The following is a 19,241-nucleotide window of genomic DNA, read 5'->3' as shown; positions in this document are numbered from 1 at the left end:
ACTATATAAATGATAGTTATTATTATTACCTATTATTATAATTTAATACTATGAAACTTAGAGACATCTAGTGATAGGAAGTATGGTATGCAGGATATGGAGCCTTTAAAGATTGGGGTTCAAACCTCAACTCTGCTGTTTACTAATTGTGTTTTTTAGGCAAGCCTTTAACTTGTTTCCAGGATTTATTTTTTTATAGGAGAATGAGGGAGTTAGATGAGATGATCTTTTTTGTCCTTTTGAGACCAGATGTTTTGTAAATTCCATTAGTGATTAATCCAAGGTGACACACATAGGTAGTGACAGAACTGTCCACTGCACACTCCATTCAGCACTCTTCCCACTTCATCATGGTGTTTCAGTCAAGTGCATAGTAACTCAGGTGGTTCCTATTACATTAAAAGCAATTCTTGTTGATTCAGAAATCAGGAGAATTCTCTTCCAAGAAATCTGCATTCCTATATTTGATTGTCTTTGAAGAAGGAGGGTGGGGCTTTTAAGATCTGTGCGTGGTGCTGACTGTTTATCTAAAGTGGGAAGGAAGCCCTAGAAGCCTCAATACTTTTCTCTACCTGACTTTAACCCTTTGTTCAGATCCTCTGAAATTAATAGATACTTGCTTGAAATTAATACAATTGGGATTGATGGTGAATCTAGAACTGTAAAGATCCAAAGATGCCATCAAATCTAGCTCCCTTATTTTTATGGATGGGGAACTGAGGCACAGAACCATTAAATGACTTACCTAAATATATATTGATAGTCAGAGGTGGTATTTGACCTATGTTGTCTGATCTCAGAAATACTTTTTTTTCCCCCAAGTGTACTTCATTGCTTCTTTTGGACTGATTTTCATTTGAAATCATCTTAAATTTTTTTTTTTTTTACTAACTAGACATATGTGTGTGTATGTGTGTGTATATATATATAGCATATTATATATTCATACATGTCTTATATGTGTATGTTTTATTGATTCATTTTGAACATTCATTACTGCCATCCCTTCCCTTCCATATTCTATTCTTCCTTAAAATGAGGGCAACTGTAAAATAAGACCAGCTGAAACCATATCTTATAATTCCTAAGCTCCCCAAATTTCCCACACCTCGATGAAGAGGAAGGAAATATTTAATTGTTTAACATGAACAATTAGTCTTATTTCTAAATTGATCCTACTTAGACAGCTGAAGAATCATGCTTACTTTGCATTAGGAATCATGCGATCAAAGGCTATAGAATTTAAAACTTAAAGGGACTTTAAATGTTGGTCATCCAGTCCAATTTATACACATATATACCCACACAATTTACAGATGAGAACATTAGGCCCAGAGAGGTAAATCCTGTCCAAGATCACACAGGTGGGTGGCAAAATACAAAGGTAGAATTTGAACCCATTCTATATTCTTTCTACTTATTATAATTCTAGAGTTTGTTTTAAAATGACAAATATATCTTTAAAAATTGTATTCTTTTACTTTGATGATTTGGTGTCTTTTATATCAGAAACCTGGGCATATTTAGAGATCTGTTTCATTTGGAAATTGATCTGAGATAATACAAATATCACTAGTTCTCTTTGTTGCATATTTATACTTTCTTGGACCAATTTAGGTAATAAAATAAATCCCTCTAAACAATCTGATAAAATAAAGGGTGTTTCATTTCTGATTTTCATTTACTTCAAAATGAAAGCTGGAAATTGTGTTTCCCACATTTGGGTAAACTTAGACATGAGCTATGCTGAAGTTATAATGAAAGCTTTTCTTTGAGTAATTCCATCTCTCCACCTGGAAAGAAATTGACCCTTTTGGGGACAGTCCCATAGAATTGGACCAAAGTCACAGAAATCCATAGTCTTAGAGGTCCAAGAATTTTTTATATTTTTTAAAATGTCTTTTATTTATTTTTCTGTCCACACACTTTTTTCTATAATAGAATATTAATTTCTTGGGGCCAGAGAGGTACTGTTTCATATTTATTCTTATATCTCCAACATTTAACACAGTGCCTGGTATTGTGCTTGTTAAATGAATGAAAGAGATTCTAGGACCTTTCCAATTTAGATGGTTTTGTTGGTGTCCACAGCTAAAACAAAAATTCTTACTATTGTAGGAAAGTTAGATATAGATCTAAATTGTGCTCTAGTAAGCAGTGTAGATGCAGTCATGGAAGAGGTCTTTTGGTACTGGCTATGATTCTAGGACATCTCTTAGGCAAGTTTATACTTCCTCTTGACCCTATGCTCCTCCCCTCCACCCCATTCCATGACCTTTCTCATCTCTATACTCTGGACTATACAAGCCACCTAAAAAAAGCAGGGTAGATGCCATTTCTCCTGGTAGTAATGAGAAGCAAGAGCTCCTCACTTCTGACCTTGGGATCATTGAATTAGGATGGTCCTAGGGAGATCTTGTCAGGGACATGCATGGTTAGCTTTGAGAATTATGTATATAATTAGCTTAAAGAATTTAGTACCAAGTAGATACTCTAGTCTGAAAAAAAAAATCTGCTTTGAATCTTGTCTACTAGATGAGGTAAAAGGTATGAAAGGTGAGAGAAATCTTGGGAGAGGAAGGGGAGAGCTGGGTGTGGTAGCCTTGATCTAAAACACCAAGAAGGAAACATTGCGTGGTTCACAAGGGAATTCATAGGTTCAGTTCCCCAGTACCTTAGTTTCCCCAACTGTAAAAAGGACAGGATGTTCTAATAGTATTTATGTAGTCTGGTTCGGCACTCTATCTACCTAACTCCCTAGGGTGTTAACTCTACCCTTGAGATGAATCTGTGACTCTCTGTATTGGTGGTTTCCTGCTACTCTAGGTGTACCAGTTGGGAGGAATTTGCAAACTGGTATCTCTTCTCCGGAGCCCCAATCAAAATGTCCAGCAAGCTGCAGCTGGAGCCCTCCGCAACCTGGTCTTCAGAAGCTCCACTAACAAGCTTGAGACCAGGAGACAGAATGGGATCCCGGAGGCAGTGAACCTCCTGAGGAGGACTGGGAGCACTGAGATACAGAAGCAGCTCACTGGTAAGTTCTTTTCCTTTCCCCAACCTTTATCTCTCTTCCTCCTCCCTCCCTCCAAGGCAGAAAGCTAAGAGAATAGAAATGCAGGGACTGTAAACTTCTTGGGCAACCAGGGGTTAGTTTGTAGGGTCACGCAAACTAGTTTCGATGGAGTCCACAGTTTCTGTATCTTGGGGGACCTTGTGTCATTAGTTTGGCTACTGTGACACAGCAAGAGAACAAAGTAATGTATTTGGGGGCTCAGAAATATGAGAATCATAGAATTTCAGAGCTAAAGGGATCTTATAAATCATTCAGTGCAATGTTCTCAGAGAAAGCATCTGAAACCAAGAAAGGACAACTAATTTACAAAGTTGCCCAGGAAATGGCTGCTATTTCTTTTCTTCTACACATGATCCAAGCCTGAGAATCAAATATGACAAAGATATCAGAAACTTGTAGGTATTTCGGAAGGAGGGGAAATAGATTTACTGGGTGCCATATTTGACAGTCATCTTAGCAAAGTGGACTTCCCTTTTATAGAGGTGGTATAAACATTTAGGAATTATTCTTTGAATTCCCTCAAAAGTAGAGAGGAGCTTACTGTTGAGCATGACAAAGAGGAATGGACGTCTTCCATCAACAAATGGTGTTCAAAAGGCTTTAATATGGCGAAGAACATCCATTTCGGGAAAGGCATGCTTGATGGTGAAGGACCTCAAAACTATGTAGTGTAAAGATGTGTTGAAGGCACTGAGGATGCTTTAAAAAAAAAAAAAGACTTAAGGGAGACATGAATTAAGAGATTGTAATGTGGAAAAGAGATTAGTGTTGACCCAAGAGTCAAACTGAGGAGCAATGAATAGAAATTTAAAAAAAAAATTAGTGTCAATATGAGCTTTACTTGTGTTTGGATTAGTGGTTGATGGACTACACTCAATTTAGATCCTAAGGAAAAGTTTGATTTGTGTCTCCAAGGTGTAAGGCTGTAGATAGGATTATAGAAGCCGGAGGCTTTTTTAGGTTTATGAAAGCCACCTAAGCAAAAGATTGGACAGGGTTAGTAGGCAGATGGTGAAAAAGTATGTTTGATGGGAGAAATTCAATTCAATAATTATTAGTAGAATCCTGTTACATTCACAGAATTTGTGGAAGCCATTAGTCTTGGTTTCTTCATTTGTAAAATTAGGATAATAATATTTACTTTATTGGGGAGGCAGGTAAAAATTGACCTCTCAGGCTTGCTGTAAGAATAGCACTTTTCAAACATTAAAAGTGTAAACAAACAATAAGAGCCATTATTATGTTATTAATCATTTTATTTTATTTCTCTATTAATATTGCTTAATGACAACAGTAGTAAAAGAAGTGTCTTTGCCTCTGAGGCACTTAGAATCCACCTGGGCACCAGCCTTAATTAAAAAACAATATTATATTGGATATAATAAAGTGCCAAAATCTGTGGACAAAATAATCACTTAATCTATTTTTTGAGCTCCTACTATGTGTTTAGACTTATATTTATATTAAAGCTTTCAGAGTGCTTCCCTCATACCAATTCTGAAAGGAAATTTTAATGGCCATTTTACAGATGAGGAAAAGGAAGTTCTGAGAGGTTGTGTCTCAGTCAAGGTCACATAGCTAATACAGGGCTGAATTTGAACTCAGGCTTCCTGACTCAAATCCCCAAACTTTATCCACTGTGCAACACTGCTTCCTATGCTGTTCAAGATAAGCAAGCCTAAAACAAAGCAGCATCCTCCAAGAAATTGTAGTTTACTTAAGAAGGGAAGCTATACACCCAAGGACCAATGAGATAATAAGTTCCTTGGCAAGAGAGCTACTCATTTGGTTGGGAATTGCTGAGAGTTAATGTGTTTAGATGAGAACTTTGCTTATAGTTAAAATGATCTGAAAGTTAAATGGAGATACTTTGTGAAGTAGTGAGCTCCTCATCACTGCAAGTATCAAAGGTTAGATGACTACTTTTCAGGAATTTATAGAGAGTGTATTATAGAACAGGCAGGAAGACGAATTGCTGAACTTCTTGAAGCTTGGCAGCAAGGGGCTATGGCTAAAAGGAGACCCTTTTTCTTTAGGGCTGCTCTGGAACCTGTCTTCTACTGATGAGCTGAAGCAAGAACTCATTAATGAAGCCCTCCCTGTTCTGACCGATCGGGTTATAATCCCCTTCTCTGGATGGTGTGATGGCAATAGCAACATGTCCAGAGAAACAGTGGACCCAGAAGTTTTCTTCAATGCCACCGGCTGTTTGAGGTGAATTGTTTCTTCCCGTCTACCTGTACTTGGCACAAAATAGAACAACTCATCTTTGACTCCTCAGTTGATGGGGTCCTTCTAGTCCCATATCTTTCTGGTTCAGAGAAATCTTTATAAGTTTATTTTTATTGATACCATCTATTTTTACGTCATCTAAATATAACCAAATTTAAGAAAAAAAGAAAAGCAATTAAAAAACCAACCTACATATAATATTTGTCTGGGAATATATAGAATACACACATCTGCAGAGGAGGGACGGGCTGCAATGTCTCATCTCTTCTTTGGGATCATCTTTGATCACTACAAGTAACCTGTAAGATGCTACAGGTAGTGGCTGATTTCATTTCCTTCCATTTATAATGTTGTAATCATTATGTATATAATCCTCCATGAATATGAATATATATTCATATATATTCATACATACACACACAAAGAGAGAGAGAGTTTGTATGTGTCTATGTATATTCTGATAATTTCCCTCAGCTTCAATTCATGGAATCTTCTGACACTCTTTTTTTATACCAAATTCTTTATTCTCATTCTAACATGTATAACATGTTAATTTATATTAGTTTCTTACATGTATTACATATTCATTTATATTCATTGTTTCTTACATGTATTGTATATTAATTTATTTTTATTATTTCCTACACATATTGCATATTCATTTATTTTCATCATTTTGTACATTTATTATGTGTTCATCACATTCTACATTCATCCTTTCTTGCATGCTCATTTATACTGGTTTCTTACTTATGTAGCATGTCCATTTAAATTAATTAATTCTTGCATCTTCACCTATATTCATCATTTAGTATCCATATTGCATGTGCAGCATGTATATGCACATGTATATTTCCACGCACAACAGCCAATACTTTGTCAGGAACCAAATGCATATATCTTTATTAATTTAACTAATTTAATTTTTGTTTTTCTTTTGTTTTTCCTCCTTTATTCACCCAAATTCTCTCCTTGTGCTGTTTGAAGAGAATCTTCCCCACACAAAGACTTCTGCTAATGAGTCACGTTCAGCCTTAGGCCACTGTGTCATATAGATTGGCACTAAGACTTCATCTATGCCCAAAGTGTTCCAAGTTCCGAAACAAGGTGTGGCTATGGTAGAACGCAGTTTCAGCAAGAGCTGTTGGGTACTGGAATCTGGGCGTGATCATTATGTAACAGCAAATCCTGTGCCACTTAATGGTATTCAGAAAAGGCAGGACCCCCTTTAACACATACTTTGCTTCAATGATTTAAATCTTTTCCGCTAGAAAAAAAGAAAAAAGATTATTATTAAAGAAAAAAAAGAGTTATGGTTACACTTTATTTTTTCCATAGTTGCTCTGCAGAAGTCTGTTATTCCACAGAATCTTCTCTCTAAAATAAATGAAAGTGTAACTGTTTTGCAAAATTAACCAATGCCGAGACTTCACTAAACACTGTATGCAACATTCTGCACCCATAGTAGCTCTCCTCTCTATTGAAAGGAGGGACATGTATCTCATCATGCATTTCATAAGCATTCTGATGCCTTTTAGAGATTTTTGAAAATATTATATTCATTATGTATATCGATCCATTGATTTCACTGCTTTCATTCAGTATCAATTTGTACAAGTCTTTCCATATCATTCTGAATTCTTCATATTCATTACTTCTTATGACACAATAAGATTCCTTCACATGCATATACTACATTTTTTCACCCATTTTCCATTCCACAGACACCCACGCTACTTCCAGTATGTTATTTGGTTTTGCTATTACAAAAACTACTGCTATGAATATTTTTATCTATTCAGGGCTTTTCTGCTTTTTTATCTCTCCCTCTATATTTGCTAAATAATAAGGATCAATGAAGTCAAAGGAAATGAATACTTTTAGTTGCTGTTTGTTCAGGGATTTCAGTCATATGTGATTCTTTGTGACTTCACTCGGGGTTTTCTTGGCAAAGATACTGAAGTGGTTTGCCATTTATTTCTCCACCTCATTTTGCAGATGAGGAAACTGAGGTAAATGGTGTCGAGTGACTTGCCCAGCATCACACAGCTAATAAGTGTGTAAGACTGGACTTGAACTTAGGTCTTCTGCCTCCAGGTCCAGCACTATACACTGAGCCACCTGGTTCTACTAGCATCACACAATTGTAACTAATTTCCACTGAGAGAACTTGCAGGTTTCTTGGGAAGTCCAGAGAGTTTCTTGGGATGCGATTCTTTGTCTCAACTTGTTGCTGCTTCTTATAATCTTTCCAATAGACCACCTGCCCCATAGCCTGCTGAGGCACAGTGAGGTTTGGAGATGAAAAAGCCATGTAATTAAGGCTTTTATGGAGCTGCTGGAGGGGGAGAAGAGCAGCTCCACCCACCTTAGGCAGATGGGCCCAGATTGCTTGGGAACCTGCCTGATACGGCAGCTGGGAAAACATATTTGCCAGCTTGATTGGGTGGGGAGATGGATCAGGTCCCTGGCCAACAGCCACTTCATCTGTGTCCTTCTGCACCAGAGGGATGTACCCCCAACAGGAGAAACATTGAGAGGCAAGGGATTTCTAGGCCTCTATGAAAGGAGTACCTACTTGGGGGGCAAATGTATTGCCAGGGATTTGTGTGGAGTACCAACCATAGTGGTGGTAAGGTTGTAAAATGATGGGCATGAAGAGTGAGTGGGCAGAAAGTGGGTCAGAGCAGATGGCATCGAAACAGAGTTCAAATGGGGCCACATCTCAGCCTCTTTCAGGATAGGATGGCATTTAGCCATCTTGTTTGTTCTTTTCTTTCTTTTTCTTTACCCTTTTTTTCTTCTCCTTCTATCTTTCCCTATTCTCTTTCCTCCAGTTCACTCCTTCCCCTCATTCTTCATCCTGCTTTCATTCTCTTATTCCCTTCTGTTTATTCCCTCTCCATTGGTCTTCACTGACTTCCTACCTACTCACTCTCTCCCATTTTCCATTCACACAATCACTACCCTAAGTTCTCCCTGGACTATGGTAACGATCCCCCAATTGGTGACCTTGTTTCCAGTCCTCCCTTCTCCAATTAACTGCCAAACTAATATTCCTAAAGCAGGTCTGACCATGACAGTCTCCTGCTCAACAAACATTTAGGACTTTGTAGTTACATTTGTGTGTACCTGTTATTGTTTTCTCAAGAGAATCTAAGCTCTGTGAGGGCAGGGACTTTTGGTGTCTTTATATTCCAAGCACCTGGAACACAATAGACTTAATAATTGCTTTTTAAATGAATAAATCAAAGAATTAATCAATAACTCTCTACTGCCTTTAGGATAAATAAATACAAACTCCTCTGTTACGTTTTTAAAACTTTTAACAGCCTGGTTCCAGTTGCTTTCCTGCTCTGTTTCACATTTCTCCACTCTGTGCTCCAGCCATGCGGGCTATTTTCTATTCCTTGTACACAGGGACATGCTAGAAATGTTTAACAATTAATTCTCCAAAAACAAAAGTTTATATAACAACTTTTAAGTTTAATCTACATTATTAACATTTTATCCATCACTTTCTTAAGTCTTAAGTTTAATCTGCATTATTAAAATTTTATCCATCACTTTCTTAAGTCATTTGTAACATTTGCTACTTCCAAAACATAAATGCTTATGTTGAAAATTTCATAATTGGCTCTTGAAAGCTGGCACAAAGGGGCAGCTAAGTGGCACAGTGGGTAGAACACCAGCCCTGAAGTCAGGAGGACCTGAGTTCAAATCTGCTCTCAGACCCTTACCACTTCCTAGCTGTGTGACCTTGGACAAGTCACTTAACCCCAGTTGCTTCAGGGGGAAAAAAGAAAAGAAAATTGGCACAAGCCAGTTCTAGCACATCTCTGCCTATACATAACGTTCCATCTCCTGAATCTAAGATTAAAACATAAAGCTGTCCCTGCCTGGTTTTCTCCTTGTTTCTTTATTTCTTGAAATTCTTGCTCTTTTCAAGGCTTAGCTAAGGTATCCTTTTCTATGGGGCCTTTCCTAATTCCTGCAGTTGTGGGGATTTCTCAATTAAAATCAATTCTTCTTTATTTTGAATGTATTGTAGATATACTTGACAATGTGTACATTGTATTCCCTCCATAGAGTGTAAGTACTTTACATATAGTTGGAACTTAATATTACTTGTAAATATATTTCTGAATGAATTCTTTCTTTTCTCGATCTTGGTCTGCATTCTCTCCCCTTTTATTCCTCTCCTTAATGCTCCTCTTTTCTTTCAGGAACCTGAGCTCAGCTGATGCTGGACGCCAGACTATGCGTAACTACCCAGGGCTGATTGATTCTCTTATATCCTATGTCCAAAACTGTGTGGCAGCCAGTCGCTGTGATGACAAGGTAAGAGTTCCTTTAGACTCTAGTCTTTAACCCCTCTCCTTCCCAGAGATTGTCCTTTTCCTTCTCCACAAACGTAGCCTCAGAATCAAGCCAGAGAATCCAAGAATGGGAGAGTCAGTTCTGTTGCCTCTATTTGAGTGGTTCCCATCTCTAAATCCAACTCAACCATAAAGCTTGTTCGGGACCTTTTAGGAATGTGAATTAGGCTAATAAAGAAACTTCGATAAGACTGTGTGGTTTTGAAGACTAGTAAAGAGTGATGGCCCAGAGAGTGTGTAAACTTGTAGAAAGTGATGGCCAAGTCTGGGCCAATGGATTCTGTTGGTTTTTTCCATCTCAATGGCATTTTGGCATACAGAAATAAAACCTAGAGGAGTTTGCCTTTGGGAGTCACTTAGACGATATGAGAAATATTGTACGCTGGTAAGGTGAAGAACTGAACTTTGGGGATTTCTGAATAGCAGTGACTACACAGAGAGGGAGTTCTGCCATCAAAGTAGGCTGTCAAAGTAGACAATGAAGACTCAGCTTTAGAAGAAAGACATTCTTGTAGTTATTTACAACCACCTCTCAATTTTCCACATTGTTTCTCTTCTTTGAGACATATTCCCTTAAAATATAAAATCCCAAGCTCAGCAGTATAGCCCAGTTCTAACATTAGCCTGGACCAGGCACGATTTAGGTAAATTTCCTGCTATTATCCCTCCACTTTCCCCCGCCCTTCAATCAACTAAATATAATTGGCTATGGAAAGAACATTGGGTTCTTGAGGACATAGTTTCAAATTCTACCTTTGATACCTATTTTCTTTGTGGTTTTAAGCAAGTGAAAGCCTCTTTGGGCCTCAGTTTCCTTATCTGCAAAATAAGAGGATTGGATTAAGTGACCTCCATGATCCCTTACAACTCTAAAGTTATAAACCTGTGCTATCATAAGCATATAATTTGCAATTTTTCAACCATGTGACAAAGAACAAATTTCTCACTTTCCTGAATTTTGGTTTCCTTATCTATAGATGGAGAAAATAGTGTTCACATGTGCTATTTTGCCTCTCAAGGTTTTTGAGCAGGTATTGTGAAAACTATAAAGTATTACACAAATGTAAGCTGTTATGCATTCCAAAACCAGAAGAGCTGGCCTTTGGTTTTTTGGAGCTTGAAGATTATTAGTATCACCCAGAGCTGGTGCAGGGATAGAGAATGGTTGTGATAGCCACCAACACTGCCTGGGGCACCTTTTCTTTTATTCTGATCCTCTCCTGAGCTGGATGATCAGTCTTTTGGGGTGGAAGCATGAGGTCTGCCCAGGCTGGGCAGGGAAATCAGGCTTCTGTGTTCTTGTTTACTTTCAGTCTGTGGAGAACTGCATGTGTATCCTGCATAATCTGTCTTACCGTCTGGATGCTGAGGTGCCTACCCGTTATAGCCAGCTGGAATATAACGCCCGCAATACCTTTACTGACAAGTCCTCTACTGGCTGTTTCAGCAACAGGAATGAAAAGATGATGGTAAGGAACTTCTCCACCTGCCCCTGGCAGCCCAGAAGAGCCAGGTGGAATAAACCCTCAGGGATGTACTCAGATAATAGGAAAAATGTGAGACACACTGTCATGGAGCTGAAATGGCACTCAGTGATAATATAAAATAATATAATACAGTGATAATATAAAATAATATAATACAGTGAATAAACCCTCAGGGATGTACTCAGATAATAGGAAAAGGGTGAGACACACTGTCATGGAGCTGAAATGGCACTCAGTGATAATATAAAATAATATAATACAGTGAATACTTTGGGATTGTTACTTCACTACCCTACTACTGATTCCCAGTTTTCCCCTTAATCATCATTTTTTTTTTTTGGGTATCATGAACCATCTGACGAAACCTACAGAACCTTTCTCAGAGTCTTTTTAATACATAAAATAAAATACATAGTATTATATAGAAAACTTGTGAGGATCAAGTATGGCAATCACCTATTTATGTCTCTGGACCCTAAGCCAGCTCATATGTCCTGCCACTTAAGGTAGACTTGAGTTTAATATGACCTACTTGGGAAGTAGAATAATCCTCAGAAGTAAGGGCCAGTGAGCAGCCTGTGCCTTCATTCATTGGATTGAAGACTTGTGCTAAATGTGACAAATTATGCTTTTCAAAACACATTAATTGATCTCAGTGCCTGTTATCAGAGTATACATGAATGCTTAATTTTATGAGGGTTTGAAAGAATCCATTCCTCCCTAAAGTTGTCAGGATCATTGAGTCAAATTCTACCTTTTTTCAAGTTGGATTTGCTCCACTTGAACAGAATTTGAAAAATCCTAGGGACATATCAGAGTCCCCCAAACTTTGAAGAGGTAGCCCAATGGGACTATTTCTGTCTGCAAGGTCATCTCTCTCTCTCTCTCTCTCTCTCTCTCTCTCTCTCTCTCTCTCTCTCTCTCTCTCTCTCTCTCTCTCTCTCTCTCCTCTACCATGGTAACCTATTATAGGGGGCAGGGATAAGGGATATATTCAGATACTTGGAAAAATCCAGCTCAAGTCTCCTTAGTTGAGTCTTCCTAATGATCTGCCATTTGTCTTTTAGAATAACAACTATGACCTACCTTTGCCTGAGGAGGAAACCAAACCAAAGGGAAGTAACTGGCTCTATCACTCTGATGCCATTCGTACTTACCTGAACCTCATGGGCAAGAGCAAGAAAGATGCCACCCTGGAAGCTTGTGCTGGTGCCCTGCAGAACCTCACTGCTAGCAAAGGACTGGTGAGAATACCTATTTCCAACTTCCCTGTCTCTACCACCATCTCCTCTATTCATCTCTTTCTCTGTTTCTTTTCCCCTCTCTCTCCCCTTTTCTCCTTTCCCCCTTTCTTTCTGTTTCTTTTTCTCTCTCCCTCTCCTTCTACCTTCCCCCTCTATCTTTCTCTGCCTCTGTCTCTCTTATTCTATTTCTTGCTTCTTTCTCCCTCTCCTTTTTCTCCCCGTCTCCCTCTCCTCCTTGCCCCCTCTCTCTGTGTCTGTTTCTTTGTTTCTGTCTGTGTGTGTTTCTCTTTCCACTACCTCCCTCTGCTCTTTTTTTTTTCTGTCTCCTATTACTCTATCAGTTTCCTCTCATTCTTCTTTATCTCAGCTCTTTTTCTCTTCTCTGTCTCTGTCTTTATCCCTTCCCCTTCTCTATCATCTGCTTTCTTTCCCCCTTCTCTCTTCCAACTCTTGTTGTCCTCTTCTTTCTCCCTCATCCATTCCCTTCTAAAATATAAAACTTTCTGTTTCCTTAGGTTAGTGTATATACTAATGAGATTGAGTTAGGAGGCAATTTTGTTATTCAAGGGGACCCAAATCAAAGCAGTTTCCCTACTGGAAGATTAAAGTTCCCTTTCTAAGACTTGAGTATATTTGATTTTATGAAAGTTTGAAAGAATCCATTCTTCCCTACTATATTTTACCTGCTGCCCACCCATTTACCAGTAGTGTTATAGTATCAAGAATTGCTTTGGTAATTCTACAGGGATAAACATTCTGTGTTCTGAAAATGTGTTCAATATGGCTTAAACTGCTTCATCTCAATAAGTACTCACCTGAGTATTTGCTATGCTTAATCTCCTTTTAGATGTTTTGATATGACAATAATCTTTTATTCTGGGACATATGTTCATTTATTTCAAAATTATTTCTTCTCCAAATTATAATGATCAACATTGTATCTCTGGTAAAAATCTAAACTGATTATAACAAATAATTTTTCAGATATATTGCTTTAATCTTGTTGCTAGGATGTTGTTCCAAATATTGGATTACTGATGTTCTCTAGTTCTCTTTCCTTACCTTTTCCTTCCCTGATTTGTGTATTAGGACTATGTTGTTCTCTTAAAAGAAGTTTAAGTTTAAGTTTATGTTCTTTCTAATTTTTTGAAGAATAATTTGTATAGTTTAGGCATTAATTATTCCTTAAAAATTTGTTAGATTTCTCTTGGAATCGTTTCTTGGACTTCTATATAATATCTCATTTAGGTTTCACAGAAAACCTGGGAGATGAGACATTTGAGTTTTACATATAAGGATTCTGAGACAGAGAGAGAATGGAAAATGTCCTAAGGAGGAGAATCAGGTAGGAAGAGCTTCAAGTTTATGCTACAAGAGGAATGGTCATCAATAGTGCAGACATTTAGCCTAGAGAAGAGAAGATATAGATGGGGGGTAAGGATGTTTTTGAATATTTGAATGGCTGTTATATGAAGGAGAGATTAGAGTTGATCTACTTAGCCTTAGGAGGAAGAAGTGGGGAACACAGGTGGAAATTATCCAGATACATTTTTAGACTTGATGTTAGAAAAAACTTCCTAATAATTATAGTTATACAAAAGTAGAATATTCATTCTTGGAGGTCTTGGAGGTAGACCACCCTCTCTAGCGGTCTTTGAACAATAGGCTGAAACTTTAGACAAAAGTTGGAAGACTACTCCTCTGATATATTGTAAATAGAATTCTTGTTCTGATATGGTTTGATAAAATTTCCAGGATCCCTTCCTACCCTGAGGGTTTTTAGTTCTGGGCAAGTTCTTATGCAAGGTCCCACAATTCTTCAGTGGCAGAGATGGGACTAGAACCTGGGTCTCTTGATAATCAGACTAGTATTCTTTCCCATTAAATAAAATGTGTAGGACTTGCAGGTGGATCTTACTGTGATTTGAAACCATGTGGATTCAGGATGTCTGTGTGATTATAGCTCCTTTGTGGTTGGTCCAACACATGAGGACAGATGGATTTTAATCAGTCAATCAATCAATCATTAGGCATCTGCTATGTACAAGGCATTGTGCTAAGTGCTAGGGCTATAATCCCTGCCCTTAAGAAGTTTTCAATCTAATGGATTTGACCTGGAATGCCTTATTATGGTATGGAGATGATAACTAGGTTCTTTTTTTTAAATAGTATTTTATTTTTTTAAATGCATGTAGATAGTTTTCAGCATTCACTTTTGTAAGATTTTTTTCCCTTCCTCACTTACCTTTCCCCTCTCCAAGGTAGCAAGCAATCTGATATAGGTTAGATATGTGCAATTCTTTTAAACATTTATCATGGTGTACAAGAAAAATCAAATCAAAAGGAAAAAAACACAAGAAAAAAACAAGCAAGCAAACAAACAAAACAAAAGGTGGAAATACTATGTTTCAATCCACATTCAGTCTCCACAGTTCACTCTCTGGATGCAGATGACATTTCCATCCCACATCTGTTGGAATTGCCTTGAATCACCACATTGTTAAAAAGAGTCAAGACCACCACAGTTTGGACTTAGGTTCTTAAAAGCTATGCCATTAAAGCAAAAGATCAAGCTGGAAAAGTTGTGAATTTGAGTCTAGTGATAGATGATGTGTCTGTTGTTGGAGAACCAAGCTAGCTAAAGTCAAAGAATCCAAAAAGTTGACCACCAGGTGCTGAAAGCTTTCAGTCATAGGAAATCATAAAGATAATTTGAGATACTGAGGGATTTTGATCTCTTTGTGGTTGGACAATGAGATGATTCAAACCAATTCCAGCTGTTCAGTAAAGAAGAAAATCAGCTACATCCAGAGAGAGAACTATGGGAAATGAGTATGGACCACAAAATAGCTTTTCCATTCTTTCTGTTATTATTTGTTTGTATTTTTGTTTTCCTTCTCAGGTTTTTTTTTTCTTTCTTTCTAGATCCGATTTTTCTTGTGCAGCAAGATAACTGTATAAATATGTATACATATATTGGATTTAACATATACTTTAACATATTTAACATGTATTGGACTACCTGCCATCTAGGGAAGGGGGTGAGGGGAAGGGGAAAAGTTGGAACAGAAGGTTTGCAAGGGTCAATGTTGAAAAATTACCCATGCATATGTTTTGTAAATAAAAAGCTATAATAATAAAATTTAAAAATATATTTGTGGTTGGAGAAAATACCCACTCTCATGAAGTCATGATTCCATAAAGTAATTTAGTACTTGGTAACACAGATAATTAAGAGCAGTGCTTTCTTTCCTGTAATCTACTAGACCAGTGATTGGTTTACATTTCTTTCCTAGATGTCCAGTGGCATGAGCCAGTTGATTGGGCTGAAGGAAAAAGGGTTGCCTCAAATTGCCCGCCTTCTTCAATCAGGCAACTCCGATGTGGTCAGGTCTGGAGCCTCCCTACTGAGTAACATGTCTCGTCATCCTGTGCTGCACAGAGCAATGGGTAAGAAGTGCTCACTATGTATTTCCCTCCTAAATAATCCCCCTAATCTCTTTTAGCATAGGATTCTCCCCAAATTCTGCTAATAAGTAAAGATATCCAGGGACAGGAATCTCAGGAATCTACATTGGCTTTGGCAAATGTTTGGGGATAGAAATTCATGTTAGTAATCATTTATTAAATACTGTCTATGTGTATCGATTGTGAAATGAAATGATAAAAGAAATGAGACTAAGGGAAAAGTCCTCAGAATGTGGTGATGAGGAAAAAATTGGCCAGAACAGTGAGTCCAAGCTGGGAAGTTAGTATAGAAGAGCTGAGGATTCTGGCTGGAGTGGAACAGGGCTTTAATGATAGATATAGGGTTTGATGGACTCCAATGGAGTCCAGTGGGAGTTAGAAGGAATCTCAAAGGCTTTCTAGTGAAATCTTCTCATCCTATAAATGAGAATACTAAGCTCATACAGGTTGAATAACTTACCCAAAGTCACACAAGTTCTAAATGGCACAGCTGGATTCAAATACAGATCTTTCAGCACCAACTTAACATCTTCCACTGGAAGCTCCATGCTTCCTGATAGCAAATGATGGAAAACCACAATGTTAAAGTTAAAGACCTCATCGTACCGCTAACTGATTTTCTGGTATCCTGAATCTGTCCTCACACCTCTTTCTCTTACAGGGAACCAAATATTCCCAGAAATGACTCGTCTCCTCTCTAGCCAGACGGGCAACACCAGCAACTCAGGGGACATCATGTCATCTGCTTGCTACACCATGAGGAATCTGATGACCTCCTTGCCCCAGATGGCAAAGCAGCACTTCACCAGCAGCATGCTGAATAATGTGGTCAACATGTGCCGGAGTGGGTAAGAAGGGAATGGGCAGAAAGAGGGGTGAGTCGGTCCAAGGAGTGGGGAGCAGAGCACCCTACATGTGAGATCTCATGCCTTTCACCAAAGGAGAGTAGATAGACTTACCAACCAGGATAGGAGAGAAGACACTGGGGTTCCACTCCTCTCTCTCCATGGGATCTTACCACCAAAGAGGAATAAATTTGGGTCAGGTTTCATAAAGCGATTCAAGAATGAGCATAGACTAGAAGAAGACAGCTCTATGGTAGAGTGGCTAGAGAACTGGGCCTGGAAGAACTGAGTTGAAATCTGACCTCAGACACTGGGCAAGTCTGACTCAGGATGCTTATCTGCAAAATGAGGATAACAGCAGCATCTCTCTCCCAGGGTGGTTGTGAGGATCAAATAAAATAGTATTTGTAAAGCATTTTGCAAACCTTGGCATTCTATATAAATGTTAGCTAGTTTTAGAAAACATTTTTCATAAGGAGGTTGGGATGGGAAAAAGTAAAGACAGCTCTTTCTTTTCATGGATAAAAGATAGCCCGTGTTTGGTTGTTCTGCTTCTATATTCTAGAGGCCGCCCCTACAGGAGTGGCAGACACATAGAACTAAAGCCCAAATCAAAGTTCAAAAAAGTGAAGTCAGCAAGCTCCTACTATGTGTCAGGTGCTGTGCTAAGCATTGGGGATATAAAGAAAAGTAAGATGCTCCCTGCCCTTAAGAAGCTTGCAGGCTAATAGGGGAAAACAATACAACAAACAAATAACTGTAGAAACAAATAAAGGTAATCCCAGAGGGAAGACATGGGGCTCTCCCAGGATCCTGCTAATAATCATGGATAGCCATCAGTTCCCAGGGGCCCAAACCTCAGGAGTCTTTAATGACTTAGGCAGATGTATAAGGATAGAAATGTATTTCAGCATTTATACAGTGCTGACTATGTGGCAGGCACTGTGCTAAGTGTTTTTGCAAATATTCTCTCATTCTATCACTAGAATAAAACAGGATGGGGAAGGGCCTCTTGCAGAAGGAAGAATTTGAATTGTGACCTCAGAGAAGCCAGAAGGGAGAGATTAGGAGGAGAACATCTCAGGCATGAGAGGTAGCTGTGAAAATGCCCAGGATAAGGGAATAACACTTTTTGTTTGAGGAACAGCCAACAGGCTACTGTCACTGGATCTCAGCATACTCAGAGGGAAGTAAAGGGCAAGATTGGAAAGGTAGAAAGGAGCCAGGTTGTGAAGGACCTTGAAAACCAAGCAGAGGATTCTAAATTTGATCCTGGAAGTCATAGAGTTTGTGGAGGAGAGGAGCGACTATGTGTGAATTTTGCTTTAGGAGGATGGCTTTGGTGGCTGGAGTGGGGAGAGACTCGAGACAGGGAGACCCACCAGAAAACAACAGCAGGAGCTCAGGAGTGAGGTGATCAGGGGCTCCACTCGGGGGCATCTGTGTCTGAGATAGGATGGGGACATATATGACATGTTGTGGAGATATATTGGTATCAGACTAGACATGTAGTGTGCATGAGAGAGAGAGAGAGACAGAGACAGAGAGAAAGAAAGAGAGATAAATAGACAGAGACAGGTGGAGATGGAGAAAGAGAGAAATATACAGAGATAGGAACACATACAGAGAAAAACAAAGACAGAAAGAAGGCAAAGAGAGAGACAAAGAGACACACAGAGAGAAACAGAGAGAGAAGTCTAGAATGACAACTCGGTTGTCAATCTGAATGACTAAGAGGAGGATTTTGTTCACTATAATAACAGGGAAGTTAGAAAGGAGGGAGAATGTAGAGTGGAATGGAAGATAATGAGTTTAGTTTGGATATATTGAGCTAAGATATCAATGGGGCACGCAGGTCAGGATGTCCAGTAGGCCATTGAAGGTCAGCAGAGAAGTTAGGACTGATAGGATAGAAACAAAAATCATCCATGTCGAAGAGATTATTGAATTTATGAGATCACCAAGAAAATTAGTATAGAGGAGAAAAAAAAAAACAAAAGAAGAGGGATAAGAACAGACCCTTGAGAGAGATTCCCACAGTTATTTGGAATGTCTTAGATAAAGATCCAGCAAAAGAGACTGGGAAGGATTGATCATACAAGTAGGATAAAAACCAGGAAGAAAAAATTCCATGAAAATCATGGATTATCTCCTAAGGGCTAGATCTAGTTTGGAGTTTGGGTACTTCAGAGAGATGTAAGAACATCAACCACTGTAAGAGCAGTTGGTAAGAAACTCCCCCAATGATACCTGACATTTACGCAACACTATAAGGTTTGCAAAGCCTTTATATACATTTTTATCTGATCCTCCAGCAGCCCAGGAAGTAGAAACTAAAGACATTATATTATATGACTATTGTACAGATCAGAACTTTGAGGCTCAGGGCAGTTAAATGCTTTGCCTATGGACACAGTCAATAAGTCTTAACGTGTTATACAACCTGGGTCTCTCCTGATGTTAATTCCAGGGCATTTTTTTTTTTTTTTTTTACTATAACCCACTGCCTCACT

At 38.4% G+C, this 19,241-nt stretch overlaps 1 protein-coding gene across 1 annotated transcript in view; it reads left to right on the top strand.

The window, feature by feature from the left end:
- Nucleotides 1-19,241, top strand: part of PKP1 (plakophilin 1) — a 79,532-nt gene that overhangs the window by 52,265 nt on the left and 8,026 nt on the right. Inside the window, exons 5-11 of the mRNA XM_051998670.1 lie at nucleotides 2,827-3,034; nucleotides 5,110-5,287; nucleotides 9,532-9,646; nucleotides 10,998-11,153; nucleotides 12,239-12,415; nucleotides 15,712-15,865; nucleotides 16,545-16,731. Of these exons, the coding sequence (XP_051854630.1) occupies nucleotides 2,827-3,034; nucleotides 5,110-5,287; nucleotides 9,532-9,646; nucleotides 10,998-11,153; nucleotides 12,239-12,415; nucleotides 15,712-15,865; nucleotides 16,545-16,731 (1,175 nt within the window). The remainder of the gene's footprint in view (nucleotides 1-2,826; nucleotides 3,035-5,109; nucleotides 5,288-9,531; nucleotides 9,647-10,997; nucleotides 11,154-12,238; nucleotides 12,416-15,711; nucleotides 15,866-16,544; nucleotides 16,732-19,241) is intronic.

This window comes from Antechinus flavipes, chromosome 4 (assembly GCF_016432865.1).
Source record: "Antechinus flavipes isolate AdamAnt ecotype Samford, QLD, Australia chromosome 4, AdamAnt_v2, whole genome shotgun sequence".
NCBI lineage: Eukaryota > Metazoa > Chordata > Mammalia > Dasyuromorphia > Dasyuridae > Antechinus > Antechinus flavipes.
This window is presented reverse-complemented; position numbering and strand designations above follow the sequence as displayed.